At 45.1% G+C, this 14,456-nt stretch overlaps 2 protein-coding genes across 2 annotated transcripts in view; one reads left to right on the top strand and one right to left on the bottom strand.

Moving 5' to 3' along the window:
- gnsb (glucosamine (N-acetyl)-6-sulfatase (Sanfilippo disease IIID), b) overlaps positions 1–8,884 on the top strand; it is a 37,651-nt gene extending 28,767 nt beyond the window's left edge. Inside the window, exons 8-13 of the mRNA XM_084325204.1 lie at positions 464–582; positions 703–806; positions 2,180–2,281; positions 2,882–2,992; positions 5,036–5,143; positions 6,895–8,884. Coding sequence (XP_084181330.1) covers positions 464–582; positions 703–806; positions 2,180–2,281; positions 2,882–2,992; positions 5,036–5,143; positions 6,895–7,047 — 697 coding nt within the window. The 3' untranslated portion in view covers positions 7,048–8,884. The remainder of the gene's footprint in view (positions 1–463; positions 583–702; positions 807–2,179; positions 2,282–2,881; positions 2,993–5,035; positions 5,144–6,894) is intronic.
- A 139-nt stretch (positions 8,885–9,023) lies between these two features.
- Positions 9,024–13,316, bottom strand: mrps24 (mitochondrial ribosomal protein S24). The gene is made up of 4 exons (XM_084325205.1): positions 13,201–13,316; positions 12,487–12,567; positions 10,600–10,711; positions 9,024–9,790 (listed from the first exon to the last, which is right to left on the bottom strand). The coding sequence occupies exons 1-4, from the start codon at positions 13,240–13,242 to the stop codon at positions 9,507–9,509; spliced, it is 519 nt and encodes a 172-aa protein (XP_084181331.1). The 5' UTR covers positions 13,243–13,316; the 3' UTR covers positions 9,024–9,506.
- Positions 13,317–14,456: the final 1,140 nt, after the last annotated feature.

The raw sequence follows: 14,456 nt of genomic DNA, 5'->3' as shown, positions 1-14,456 counted from the left end.
TCGAACAGGCAAGCCCAGCGTCTCCGTCATTCGTGGCGAGCGCCTTGCCCACTACGCCACGTAGCCGCCCACAAAAAATATATATATATATATTTTTTTTTTATTCAAATGTTGATTTAGAATTCGAATGCCACCTTCTCCTCTCCTGCAGGTGGCAGACCCTCCTCTCTGTTATAACCTGTCCTCCCCCTCCTCTCCTGCAGGTGGCAGACCCTCCTCTCTGTTATAACCTGTCCTCCCCCTCCTCTCCTGCAGGTGGCAGACCCTCCTCTCTGTTATAACCTGTCCTCCCCCTCCTCTCCTGCAGGTGGCAGACCCTCCTCTCTGTTATAACCTGTCCTCCCCCTCCTCTCCTGCAGGTGGCAGACCCTCCTCTCTGTTATAACCTGTCCTCCCCCTCCTCTCCTGCAGGTGGCAGACCCTCCTCTCTGTTATAACCTGTCCTCCCCCTCCTCTCCTGCAGGTGGCAGACCCTCCTCTCCGTGGACGACATGGTGGCCTCGCTGGTCCAGAAGCTGGACGACATGAAGGAGCTCAACAACACCTACATCTTCTACACCTCCGACAACGGCTACCACACAGGTCAGAGGTCGCGTCCCGCTCGCATCGCAGCCGCTCAGTAACACCCAACCCAACACACCTTGACCCCTGACCCCTGTTTAACTGCTTAATCTGAAGCCTCTCTGACCTCCTCCGTTTCAGGTCAGTTCTCTCTCCCCATCGATAAGAGACAACTGTATGACTTTGACATCAAGGTCCCGCTGATGGTCCGAGGGCCCGGAATTAAACCCAAACAGACGCTCCAGGTGAGAGCCACCAACACTCTCCTCACTCCTCCTCCCTCATCATCCATCCTCCCTCTCTCCTCACTCCTCCTCTCCTCACTCCTCCTCCCTCATCATCCATCCTCTCTCTCTCCTCACTCCTCCTCTCCTCTCTCCTCCTCCCTCATCATCCCTCTCTCCTCACTCCTCCTTTCCTCACTCCTCCTCCCTCATCATCCATCCTCCCTCTCTCCTCACTCCTCCTCCCTCATCATCCATCCTCTCTCTCCTCACTCATCCTCTCCTCACTCCTCCTCTCCTCACTCCTCCTCCCTCATCATCCATCCTCCCTCTCTCCTCACTCCTCCTCCCTCATCATCCATCCTCCCTCTCTCCTCACTCCTCCTCCCTCATCATCCATCCTCTCTCTCTCCTCACTCCTCCTCCCTCATCATCCATCCTCCCTCTCTCCTCACTCCTCCTCCCTCATCATCCATCCTCCCTCTCTCCTCACCCCTCCTCTCCTCACTCCTCCTCCCTCATCATCCATCCTCCCTCTCTCCTCACTCCTCCTCCCTCATCATCCATCCTCCCTCTCTCCTCACTCCTCCCTCATCATCCATCCTCCCTCTCTCCTCACTCCTCCTCTCCTCACTCCTCCTCCCTCATCATCCATCCTCCCTCTCTCCTCACTCCTCCTCTCCTCACTCCTCCTCCCTCATCATCCATCCTCCCTCTCTCCTCACTCCTCCTCTCCTCACTCCTCCTCCCTCATCATCCATCCTCACTCCTCCTCTCCTCACTCCTCCTCTCCTCACTCATCCTCCCTCATCATCCATCCTCCCTCACTCCTCCTCTCCTCACTCCTCCTCCCTCATCATCCATCCTCCCTCTCTCCTCACTCATCATCCTCTCTCCTCACTAATCCTCACTCCTTCTCCCTCATCCTCTCTCCTCTCTCATCCCTCATCCTCTCTTCTCCCTCATCCTCTCTTCTCCCTCATCCTCTCTCCTCCCTCATCCTCTCCTCTCTCATATTCTCTCATCCCTCATCCTCTCTCCTCCCTCATCATCTCTCCTCCCTCATCCTCTCATCCTCTCTCCTCCCTCATCATCTCTCTTCCCTCATCCTCTCTCATCCCTCATCCTCTCTCCTCCCTCATCCTCTCTTCCCTCATCCTCTCCTCCCTCATCCTCTCTCTCATCCTCTCTCTCTCATCCTCTCTCATCCTCTCTCCTCACTCATCCTCCCTCCTCACCCTCCCTGCTGGTACTTATTCTGCCATGGTGCAAAGTTATCAAACTTGACTGTGCAGGAACTAAGTCATATATATATATATATATATATATATATATATATATATATATATATATATATATGTAACTGTTCTGATCTGGCTGTGTCGTTCTCTCAGGCTCCAGTGTTGAACATTGACCTGGCTCCCACCATCCTGGACATCGCTGGGGTCAACCTGTCCTTCGTCAACATGGACGGACAGTCCTTCCTCTCTCAGATGGTTAGCCGTCTTGTTAAACCCCATTTCATGTTTTTTAGGGGTGTAACGGTACACAAAAACCACAGTACGGTACGTACCTCGGTTTTGAAGTCGAGGTTCGGTACAGTGGGGGAAAGTTTGTTCCACTCAGGGGTGATGTACTGTGCAGTAACTAATTGTACTTGTAGGGCTGTCAACAAATATTCTATATTGAAATTAATAATCGACTTGTAAATTTTTTGTAAAAATTATAATAATTATATTAAGATTGTGGGAAAAAAACAGCCCCCGGTGGGCGGTCGTTAGTGGTTAACACACCGTTGTATTCCTTCGGTACACAGCCGTTACGGTACACTACACACTGAAACGGTTCGGATACGTGTACCTTTACACCCCTGGTTCTCATGTTATCGGCTGGTCTCCACTCTGTGTAACCCCCTCCCCTCTCGCCCGCAGGCCCCCCTCCCTGAGTAACCCCCTCCCCTCCCTCTCGCCCGCAGGCCCCCTCCCTGAGTAACCCCCTCCCCTCTCGCCTGCAGGCCCCCTCCCTGAGTAACCCCCTCCCCTCCCTCTCGCCCGCAGGCCCCCTCCCTGAGTAACCCCCTCCCCTCTCGCCCGCAGGCCCCCTCCCTGCGTAACGGCAGCGCCCGGCCCTACTTCCTGGTGGAGTACACGGGGGAGGGACACGTCTCCCCAGATCCTGCCTGTCCCAAGCTGGGCCCGGGCCTGTCGGTGAGTAGGGCTGTACCCAATGCTTCGAAGCTTCGATCATAATGTTGACATTCGAATTCTAAATCAACATTCTAATTTTTTATTTTTATCAAAAATAATATATATTTTTTCTTTTTTTTTTATATTTTTTTTTTGTATGAGTCTATTCATTCTGTTTAAACCAATTGGGTTTTTCTTCAGTTGCAGATGAACTACACTAATATTATAGTATTATACTATTATAGTATACAGGGAACAAAATAAGCACCCGCCAAGCGCCAATGGCGTGTAGATTTACTCTTTGGCTGGTAAATTACGGAGGCTACTCGCCACCCTGGCGTGTACAAAAATTGGGAGCCAACTTTCTGAATTTTCATAAAAGAAATAGCTTCTGAGTCAGCAGTCGCTTCTATACGTGACGTGTGTGTGTGTCCGTTCGTAGCATGAGAGGAGTGCGCCACTTACTTCAAATTGTATGCAGTGGTTTTACTTTAATGGGATGGACGTTAATGTGCAGATGCAAATACATCTGTTACAGCAACAGGCTATTGACGACGAGGAGGAAGAGGACAAGAAGCCTTCAGTCGACTCCTTCAGACATTAAGCACCCCCACAGCCCAAATGGAATGATACAAAAATATATAAAATAAAATTATATATATCTTTTTTTGACTAATAGTCGACTAAAGGCAAATTTTGGCCAATCATAGTCGACTATCCAAATCCTTAGTCGGGGACAGCCCTACTAAATTCATTCTCATTTATATACTGCAATATAGGAAGTGTTATTATTGGTCATCTAGAAACCGTATCGATGTGTTATTATTGATCATATCTAGAAACCGTATCGACGTGTTATTATTGATCATCATCTAGAAACCGTTTCCACCGTTATTATTAATCATCTAGAAACTGTATCCACCGTTATTATTGATCATCTAGAAACCGTATCCACCGTTATTTGAATCCTTGAGACCAAGAAGCCTTAAATTAACAATGTTTTCAAACCTAATTATTTTAACCCTTTCACTGCCACACTACCCTCTGTAGTGTGGCAGTGAAAGGGTTAAGACGGTGAAGTGTTTGTATTCCAGACAGTAGAGGTTCAGTAACTATTGAGTGATTTAGATTCTTCTTTTAACCTACATTATCCATATCCGTATGTTGAGATGTGTAACAGTGATATTTGTTCTAATCTCACACATCAGAATGCAGTTTCCTCACAACCATGTTTTCGAGTAACCCAAAGGAAATGTTTTAAAGAGTCTTTAAAAACATGTTTTCACAGTAACTAATGGATTAGTTTGGATGACTTTAATGCCACTGCAGTAACTGTGCAGCCCTGCCTGCCCTCGCCTACATTACCAATGACTGTTATGTTGATTCTACAACATAACTGACTCCCGTTGATACATGTTATGTTATGTCACATTATGTAAATGGAACCCTGTTATTTTTCTAATTTGCGTTCTCATTCACCACTAGAGCTGTCCCCAAAGCCTGTTTTTGGGATTCAAACTTTGTCCGGGTTTTTCAAACGGACGTTCGAACCTTCTTTTAAAAAAAATTAAAATTTAATGTAAAAATAAAATCAAATTTTATTTATTTTTTTCCCTCAAACTAAATCCTCAATTTGAATAAAGTGATTAATCTGATTTAAATTACTCATGGACACTACTTAGTCACTCAGATTTTATTGTATACATTTATGTATTAGTTTTAAGTATTTTAAGTACCTTACGTTGATTTATTCTACTGTTGCACTTTTTATATTAACTCTCTCAGCACTGTCACTTTTTCTTCATACATCACTATTATGCTGGTTGTATTGTGTTTGTGTGTATTGTATTGTTCCATTGTGTGTTTCATCACCTGCTGTGGGTCGGGGGGGGGCGAGACCCAAGATTCTGGCTCTTTTTTTGTACGAGAAATATGACAAAGATGCAACAATAAGCTGAACCTGTCTCTGTCTCTTCTCTCCCCAGCAATGCTTCCCTGACTGCGTGTGTGAGGACGCCTACAACAACACCTACTGAACCTGTCTCTGTCTCTTCTCTCCCCCAGCAATGCTTCCCTGACTGCGTGTGTGAGGACGCCTACAACAACACCTACGCCTGCGTCAGGACGCTCTCGGAGCGCAACCTGCAGTACTGCGAGTTCGCTGACAGTGAGGTGAGACGGGGAGGAGGTGAGACAGGGAGGTAGGTGAGACGGGGAGGTGGGTGAGACAGGGAGGTGGGTGAGACAGGGAGGTAGGTGACAGACAGACAGGGAGGTAGGTGACAGACAGACAGACAGGGAGGTAGGAGACAGACAGACAGGGAGGTGGGTGACAGACAGACAGGTGGGTGACAGACAGACAGGTGGGTGACAGACAGACAGGGAGGTGGGTGACAGACAGACAGGTGGGTGACAGACAGACAGGTGGGTGACAGACAGACAGGTGGGTGACAGACAGACAGACAGGGAGGTAGGTGACAAACAGACAGACAGGGAGGTAGGTGACAGACAGACAGACAGGGAGGTAGGTGACAAACAGACAGACAGACAGGGAGGTAGGTGACAGACAGACAGACAGGCGGTTTATTGAGGATGTATTGCTGCTGTTCTGCTGCGCAAGAAACTTAAGGCATTTGAATGTGAAGGTCTATACTGATACGGATCCATGCAAAGGTGTGGATTTTATACCATCGCCGAAGCTGTATACATATTGTAAAAAGAATACCCAGTATATATATACATATATATATACTATTTTAACCCTTGTGTGGTGTGCAGATCAGATTGAATGTTTATTAAAAAGAGAAATGATGCAATGAATCATTCTTTCAACCTGAGACTCATCTTCTGTGAAGAACATGTAAAGGAACATATTCACTGAGTGCACCTCACATGTGATCACAAAAAACATGTAATAATAAGCACTTGTATTGATGAATGTGATCTAACAGAGGTTAATGGCAAATACTAACCATATTAATATGCGGTCTAGATTGCTTGTAATTGAGATAAAGTTAACATCCGAAGTATTTTTACATGAATTGTTATGGTTTTAAAATCTCAATGTCCACAAACAATTGGGTGAGTTAACACCGCACACGGGTTAAGTGTTAATCGAACACTGCACAAGGGTTAAGTGTTAATAAAAAAAACATTAAAAGAAAATAAATAGTTCATCGCTGCACTATCGGTATAGTAGACACTGAATCTTGTCACGGTGTAATTTGGAAAACAAAACACCATTATATCGTCGGAAGGAAACATGGTTGACCTAGTTTGGTCATATTGTACAGCATTCACTCATCCTCCCTCTCTTCTCTCCTCACTCATCCTCCCTCTTTTCTCTCCTCACTCATCCTCCCTCTCCTCCCTCACTCATCCTCCCTCTCTCCTCCCTCACTCATCCTCTCTCTTCTCCTCACTCATCCTCCCTCTCTTCTCTCCTCACTCATCCTCCCTCTTCTCTCCTCTCATCCTCCCTCTTCTCTCCTCACTCATCCTCCCTCTCTTCTCTCCTCACTCATCCTCCCTCTTCTCTCCTCTCATCCTCCCTCTCTTCTCACTCATATTCCCTCTTCTCTCCTCACTCATCCTCCCTCTCTCCTCACTCATCCTCCCTCTCTCCTCACCCCCTATCCTCCCTCTCTCCCCCCATCCTCCCTCTCTTCTCTCACTCATACTCCCTCTCATCCATCCTCCCTCTCCCCCATCCTCCCTCTCCTCCCATCCTCCCTCTCTCCCCCATCCTCCCTCTCCCCCCATCCTCCCTCTCCTCCCATCCTCCCTCTCCCCCCATCCTCCCTCTCTCCTCTCATCCTCCCTCTCTTCTCTCACTCATACTCCCTCTCATCCATCCTCCCTCTCCTCTCTCCTCTCCCCCCTCTCTCCTCACCCCCTATCCTCCCTCTCCCCCCCCCCCCCAGTCCTTCGTGGAGGTGTACGACCTGGCCGCAGACCCCCACCAGCTGGAGAACATCGTGAAGAAGGTCGACCCTGCGCTGCTGCAGGCCATGAACCAGCGGCTCATCAAGCTGCAGTCGTGTCTGGGGGACAGCTGTCGCGACACCAAAACCTAGTGGCCAATCACAGGGCAGGCTGGACCACAGCCCTCAGGCCAAAGCCCCCCCCCCCCCCCTCCATGGACCACCTGCATCGCCGCCGCCGCCACCCCCCCCCCCCCTGCGCCTCCACGACCTCGGGAACGGTGACATGAAGCATCTACAGGCGACTTTTACCACAAGCATCTATTTTTAAGTGTGTGTGTCAGCGGACGCCATCCTTGTTCTTATCTGAACTACACTCGCACCCAGGAGGTCGTTCTATTATTCAGTTGAGCCATCTCAAGCCCCGCCCCCCTCTCCTCGGTCCACCAATCAAAACAAAGTTTGTTGTCCGAGGGAAGCAAACGGTTGCGATTGGAGGATCAAGGAAGGCTTGAGATGGGTCCATTCCATTTACTTTTAGGTTTAAACCTCCTCCTGGCCCGGTTCTGAACGCGTGGCGCGGCTGCTCTGGGTTCTGCCCGCTCTGTGTACCGTCGGACTGCTTCGTGACCCGTCATGTTGGACCACAGTAGGTTGTCATGTAAATGTACCAGGTCCCCCCCATTGCAGGGTGCAGCATCCAGAACATTCTACCATCAGATCTATCATCATGTGATGCAACTCTTTGATCAGAAACCCAGTAACTGCGTCAGAAGAAGCCACAATAATGAAGAGGTTAAAATAGCTTATTTACAGGGATTTTTACAGTGCAAAACCAAAGGCTTTCTGGAAGCATATGAAGTAGCAGTTATTGATTTCATGCTGGATTTTTTGGGGAAACCTATACTCTCATGTCTAGAGCAGCAGACTAATTCAGCCGAGTCACTTGGAATGTGAGCCGACAGTTTTATATATTTACAGCACTTCTAAGGGAATGAATGAGTTGGAAGATGAGACTTTTAACCCTTTCACTGCCACACTACAGAAGGTTACCGTCGGTGGTGTGATAGTAAAGGGTTAACCTTATGTGTATTGTCGCAGTGAAAGGGTTAACCTTGTGTATTGTCGCAGTGAAAGGGATAACCGTTTGGTAGGGCTGCAGTGAAAGGTTTTTAGACTTTTAAGAACAGGTCCTCATTTTGAAATGCTGTTCCGTTGTCTCTGTCTCATCATAATAATAATGGATTGGATTTATATAGCGCTCTTTGTGACACCCCAGTGACCCCAGAGCTCTTACAGAGTCCATTATTCGTTCATACACAGTCATACCGGTGGTGGTAAGCTACAATTGCAGCCAGAGCTGCCCTGAGGCAGACTCACGGAAGCGTGGCGAATAATCATCGCCTACGGCCCCTCCGACCACCACCAACATTCATTCACATGCATACGAGGCAATGTGGGTTAAGTGTCTTGCCCAAGGACACAACGGCAATGGGATGGACATGGGCTTGAGCGGGATTCGAACCACCAACCCTTCCTCAGTAGAACTGTTGTCTCTCTCAGTAGAACTGTTCTGTCTCAGTAGAACTGTTGTCTCTGTCTCAGTAGAACTGTTGTCTCTGTCTCAGTAGAACTGTTCTGTCTCTGTAGAACTGTTGTCTCTGTCTGAGTAGAACTGTTCTGTCTCTGTAGAACTGTTGTCTCTGTCTGAGTAGAACTGTTCTGTCTCTGTCTCAGTAGAACTGTTCTGTCTCAGTCTCAGTAGAACTGTTGTCTCTGTCTCAGTAGAACTGTTGTCTCTCTCGGTAGAACTGTTCTGTTGTCTGAGTAGAGCGACAGTACCACCTGGATTCCGGTATCACTCCCATGTTTCAGAAAATGATTTTACATTATACGAGTATTAATTGTCGTTGCTATGAGCCTTTTTTTTTATGTCGAAGAGGGAAGCTTTCTGTGATCGTGTGTGATATTTTATGACCGTTATACGTTTGCCTTTATTGAGAGGAATTCATCCGAGGGAAATCTTTGATATGAGAGTGATTTTAATCTTTGTGCCTTGTATTTTTGCACTGACGAGGCACGTATGCCTTAAATGTGAATGTAGCTGCACTGTGAGGAAATCAATAAAATAATCGTTGAAATTTTATTCATTGCAAGTACATTTCTTAAACATGAAGCTTGGAGAGGCCACAATTACATTTTACATTTAGCTGAATGCTTTTATCCAAAGTAACTTACACACAAGTTCTGTACAAACAACTCTGGCCCCTAATGGCCGCTAATGTCAGTAAGATTGTTAATCAAACTGTGTTGAACTTGAGCGCTACAGACTTGAGGACAGCGGTGTGTTGAAATGTCTGGTTTCCCCGGTGGAATGCAGAGCGAAGTCTCCATAAAGGGTCCACGATACCACCTCTCCCCGAGGGGCAAAAGAGCACGATTCCCGTGTCTTATCTTGGTGGTCCCGCCCCTAGGAGCGCTGATAGCCTGGCGTTCGTGCCGGAGAGAAGTGGACTTTTATTTGTTCCAGCCAATCGCCACAGCTGATAACGTTCCGCACACACAACATCCAGTCCCGCGACCCCACCAGTCTCCGGCGGAGTGCAGGCTCCTCAGAGGTACTTGTAGACGGGCTTGTCCTGCAACGTCTGGACGTCCAACTTCACGGGACACTTGTAGAAGTGGGAGAGCAGCGTCTCCGTGTAGCCGATCAGGAAGTAGAACTTCTGGGGCGGGAGCTTCTGTACCAATAGCGCACAGACCACCACCAGGTTGCCCCGCCTCTTGATGACGATCTCGTTGGCCAGACAGTTGTGGAACGTCCCGTACATGAAGCGTCTGATGAACACGTCCTCCATCGTCCGGTCCGCCGCGCCTTCCTCCCCCTGCAGGTTACCTAGAAGACAACACAGAGGGAGGAGAGTTGGTTACGTCCTAGACGACACAGAGGGAGGAGGGTTGGTTACCTAGACGACACAGAGGGAGGAGGGTTGGTTACCTAGACGACAGAGGGAGGACGGGGGTTGGTCGTGTTTCCCACGTGATCCATTTGATTTTTTTATTTTATTATCTTTTTCCCCCTCCTTTTTCTCCCATCCCACTGTTAGTCGTTATGCCAATTCCCAACCCCCTTCCTGGTTGTTGCGCACCCCCCCCCCCCTACTGTTGGTCCGAGAGGCCGGAGACTGTCACATGCTTTCCTCCGACACATGTGCAGCCAGCCGGCAGCCAGCCTGGCCGCGCAGATTCTCACCGGGAGAGTGTAACGTGTGGAAGGTCACACTACCTCCCTCCAGATCCTACCCTCGCTGTGCAGGCGCCCCGACCGAACTGTAGGGGTCGCTGTCCACAACGCCCAGGACCCACCCACGGCTCCCCTCCCCCTAACTCAGCCAAACGAGTTAGTATAGCGATCAGCCCGAGCCAAGGCAACGCTGACTCTCCGGGAGTCGAGACCGCAGCCTCTTGCATTGGTGACGAGCACAATCTCCGCTACGCCACCTGACCGCATCCATTTGATTTTTAAGACTATAAAATGGAGATAGTCATGTGCTGTTAAAGAGACTCACTGGTATCTACTTAAAGCTATATGAGGAGACTCACTGGTATCTACTTAAAGCTATATGAGGAGACTCACTGGTATCTACTTAAAGCTATATGAGGAGACTCACTGGTATCTACTTAAAGCTATATGAGGAGACTCACTGGTGTGCTGGGACAGCCATCCCTTGCGGTGGGCGATCTGGTGAGGGTGGTTTGCTTGTTCGTAGGTCACCGGTTTGTCTCCCTTCCCCACGCGGATACGAGCCGCTCGATTCTGGATAAAACACAGAAGATATTATGTCAAACAGAAGGTTGTTTTCAGCGGCATCACTGTTGTCATGTGTTGAGTGAGAGGATACCTTTGGCCGCCCAAAGCGTTAGTGAGTAAAGAATTTTATTGTTGTATTTATATTTCACGAGTAAATATGAAAACTTAATTATTACAAAGAACAAACATATCTCAAAGAAACATTTTGACATAAGATCTAAGACACTATAATTAACTTACTAAACATGTAAGATTATCCATTTTGAGTTCTTAATCTTGTTGTACTTGTATAATGACGATAAAGACTACTATTTCAAATTTCCGGGTCGAAACTTTGTTGTGTTTTGACCCTTGGCCTTCCATGTCAAAAGGTTTGGACACCCATGATCTAAATCAATGAGTTTCAAAGTTAATACTAGTCTACCCATATAACTGTATAATGGCATGTACAACAGTACTGTATATATAGAGAATAAATACATATTATACAGCATTATTGTACATGCTATCATACAGAGTTATGAGTTATATTCAGGTGTATAACTATATAGAATGATTATATTCAGACATATGTGGTAAATATATAATTGTGTATATATATATACCGGTATATACATTTATATATTTACCACATAATAACTTTGTACAGCACCTTTCATACAGGGGATTGCAGTTCAAAGTGTTTTACATCAGTAAGAAATAAGAATCTATAAAACAAGCAGCAAGAGCAAAGCATAAAGTGGGATAAAATAATGCAGATATATTAATCATCAAATCGTATCGGAACCTCACGTTCCAATCGTGAACGTGAAAAAACATGATACCGGTCATAGTATGCACCCAGCGGATAGTGGGGCGTAAAAATAAGTAAAATAATAGCAAGGGTAAAATGAGCACAAAGTGCAGACATATAAAATCTGTTTCACATTAGGATCTAACATCCCAACAGGCCACTTTGTTTATGGTTTGATTCAGTTTTTGTAGAATAGAAAAGACATGAAATGAGCACATAAAGTGCAGACATATAGAATTACAGTTTTTTTTACAGTGCAATAAAATAGTTCTGGATTACTGTTTAACAGTTCAAAGTCATCTTTACCTTATGTTTGGTATTCAGAGTTTGACCCTTCAAAACTCAGACTCAGGGAAAACCTACCATATATATATATATATATATATATATATATATATCTATCTGAATATACCTGCATATAATCCTTCAATATACCTACTCATACACCTGAATAGAACTCATAACTCTGTATGATAGCATGTACAATAATGCTGTATATACTGTATATATATATTTATTCTCACTGTATATATATATCCACATCTGTCTGTACATACCAGCATGTAATCCTTTTTACATATCTGTAGATACTATATACATATCCCTTACCTACTCTTACTAGTTACACTGCTGGCCAGTATGACTTACTTACTACCATAGTGTCTTTATACCTGTATCACTGTACATATTAATACTACAACTCTGTACATACATCTGATTAGCACCATTACTCAGTACAGTACTAATTTATATATTTTACACCCAGTTTAATCACCTGTACATTGTATATCACTATTGCACTTTACCGTTACATTTGCACTCTGGTTGGATGCCAAACTTATTTTCGTTGTACTGTACTTGTGCTGCATGATGACAATACATTAGAATCTAATCTGATAGCACCCGTCTCTAACCTACAGGGTGTGTTGGTGTCTATAGCGTTAGGAGATGGAGGAGGACTAAACGAATGGCTGCAGTGTTTGTTTACCTTGCAGCAGACTGCGGTGACGTGGAGCGCTCGGGCTCCAGAGCTGCTCCACACAGAGGAGGCTGGTCTCACGAGGGCGTTCTGTAGAGACGACAAGGTAGAGAACACACAAGTCACGTTTCCCCAAAGAAGATAACGAAGTTACGTTACCAGGACGCGTGTGTTTATGTTTGTTTATTAAAGGAACCCCATTAGAGACACGTGAAAGAGCCTCTAGTCTGATTGATTGATTGAAAACGTTACTACCAGATTGCAGAATGGGTACAGTACAGTACAGCTCAATATACACACAATTGTTAAGGGGATGCAGACCAGAGAAAGACTTTCGTCTAGTTTACATCAGGGTCCCCCATTTTCAATTCATCATAATATAATTTTCAATTCATCGTCAGTCTTCCTGGACAAAACAAATGCACAACTAAATGTGATTGATTGATTTAAACGTTAACAGATTGCAGAATGGGTACAGTACAGCTCAATACACACAACCGTTAAGGGGATGCAGACCAGAGGAAGACTTTCGTCTTGTTTACATCAGGGTCCCCCATCAGGAGGATGTGGCTACAACGTAACACGGTTGTCCAACTAAATGTACAATGGAGATAAATTGGCTATAAATGCCAGGGTAAAATATTAGGAATTAATTATAAGATAAATTAAAAAAAAAAAAATCTCGTAGAAATGAACAACGTTAATAAAGCCGTGTCTTGTTACCAGTAGCATCGCACTCCGACTGCAGCTCAAGGACGCCGCCATGTTGCTCTTCTTGACCCGCAGAGCAGAGGATCATGGGAAGGGTATTCTCGAAGACACTCTGACGTCACGAGGCCGCCGCCATCTTGGTACGGGGGGAAACAAACGGAGTTTTACTGATGTTCAAATGTCTGCGTTGAGCTCCGTTTTTATTATATGTTTTATCACATTCTTGTTCATTTCATAACCTTTTCATATATTGTTTTGAAAATATTGAGGCCACAACGTGGCATTTCACTATTTCGAAAGTCTTTCTGGTGATGATTAGTGATTCTAACTAAGTGCACTATGAATTGAAAATGGGGGACCCTGATGTAACAAGACGAAAGTCTTTCTCTGGTCTGTATTGTACCCATTCTGCAATCTGTTAATAAAGTTTTCATTCATTCATTAATTCATGCATGTTCCCCCCCCCCCAAGTCGTAGACAACATGCACTTAGACAGACAGTCCAGTTTCAATCAATTAAAAAAAAAAACAGTTAAAAAGACAGGAAGTTTACTTGAGAATTGTCAAATTATTTTCAGTGTTAACTAGCTACACCCAGAGCCATATAATAAGATTCCATATGCATCATAAAAATCGCCATAGCAACAAAAACATTTGTTTTATGTAAAAAATATTGTATTCATGATTTACGTGGAAAAGCTTATTTACTTTGAACTGTTGAACAGTAATCCAGAACTATTTTATTGCACTGTAAAATATATATATTTTTTTTCTATTCTATTGTACAATTTTATTGCACTGCACTATTGTACTATTTTATTTATTTTGTAGCGTCTATTTTATCTTGCTCCTTTTATTATTGTCTATTTAAAACTGAATCAAACCATAAACTAGGTGGCATGTTGGGATGTTAGATCCTAATGTGAAAAACTGTGGTTTTATATGTCTGCACTTTGTCTTTTTTCTGTTGTGAAGCACTTTGAGCTGCAGTTTCTGTATGAAAGGTGCTATACTAATCAAGTTTATTATTAGTGTGGGTACACTATTGTAATCTATACTATTTATTTATTTATTTATTCCGCCGATTTTTGTCCGAAGTTTGAATAACTTTATTCAAATTCGAAGAACCCTGACGAAGTTTGAATCCCAAAAACAGGCTTCGGGGAAACAACCTTACCAAACATTATTTTTTATATTATTCTAATGGACCTGAAACAACAGGCAGCACCCACACCGCGCGGAACTGTCTAGTTGTTATTATTTACGAGC

The sequence above is a fragment of the Notolepis coatsorum genome (assembly GCF_963971535.1).
Source record: "Notolepis coatsorum genome assembly, chromosome: 11".
Lineage (NCBI taxonomy): Eukaryota > Metazoa > Chordata > Actinopteri > Aulopiformes > Paralepididae > Notolepis > Notolepis coatsorum.
The sequence above is the reverse complement of the archived record's forward strand: the minus strand, read 5'-3'. Positions and strand labels throughout refer to the sequence as shown.

What these genes read in the sequence shown, in the direction of transcription:
- mrps24 (XM_084325205.1), bottom strand. Translation starts at nt 13,242, where the DNA reads ATGGCGGCGTCCTTGAGCTGCAGTCGGAGTGCGATGCTACTG. An exon ending in GTCGGAGTGCGATGCTACTG is followed by an intron (nt 12,568 to 13,200) that starts GTAACAAGACAC and finishes TCGTCTCTACAG; the next exon opens with AACGCCCTCGTGAGACCAGC. An exon ending in TCACCGCAGTCTGCTGCAAG is followed by an intron (nt 10,712 to 12,486) that starts GTAAACAAACAC and finishes TGTTTTATCCAG; the next exon opens with AATCGAGCGGCTCGTATCCG.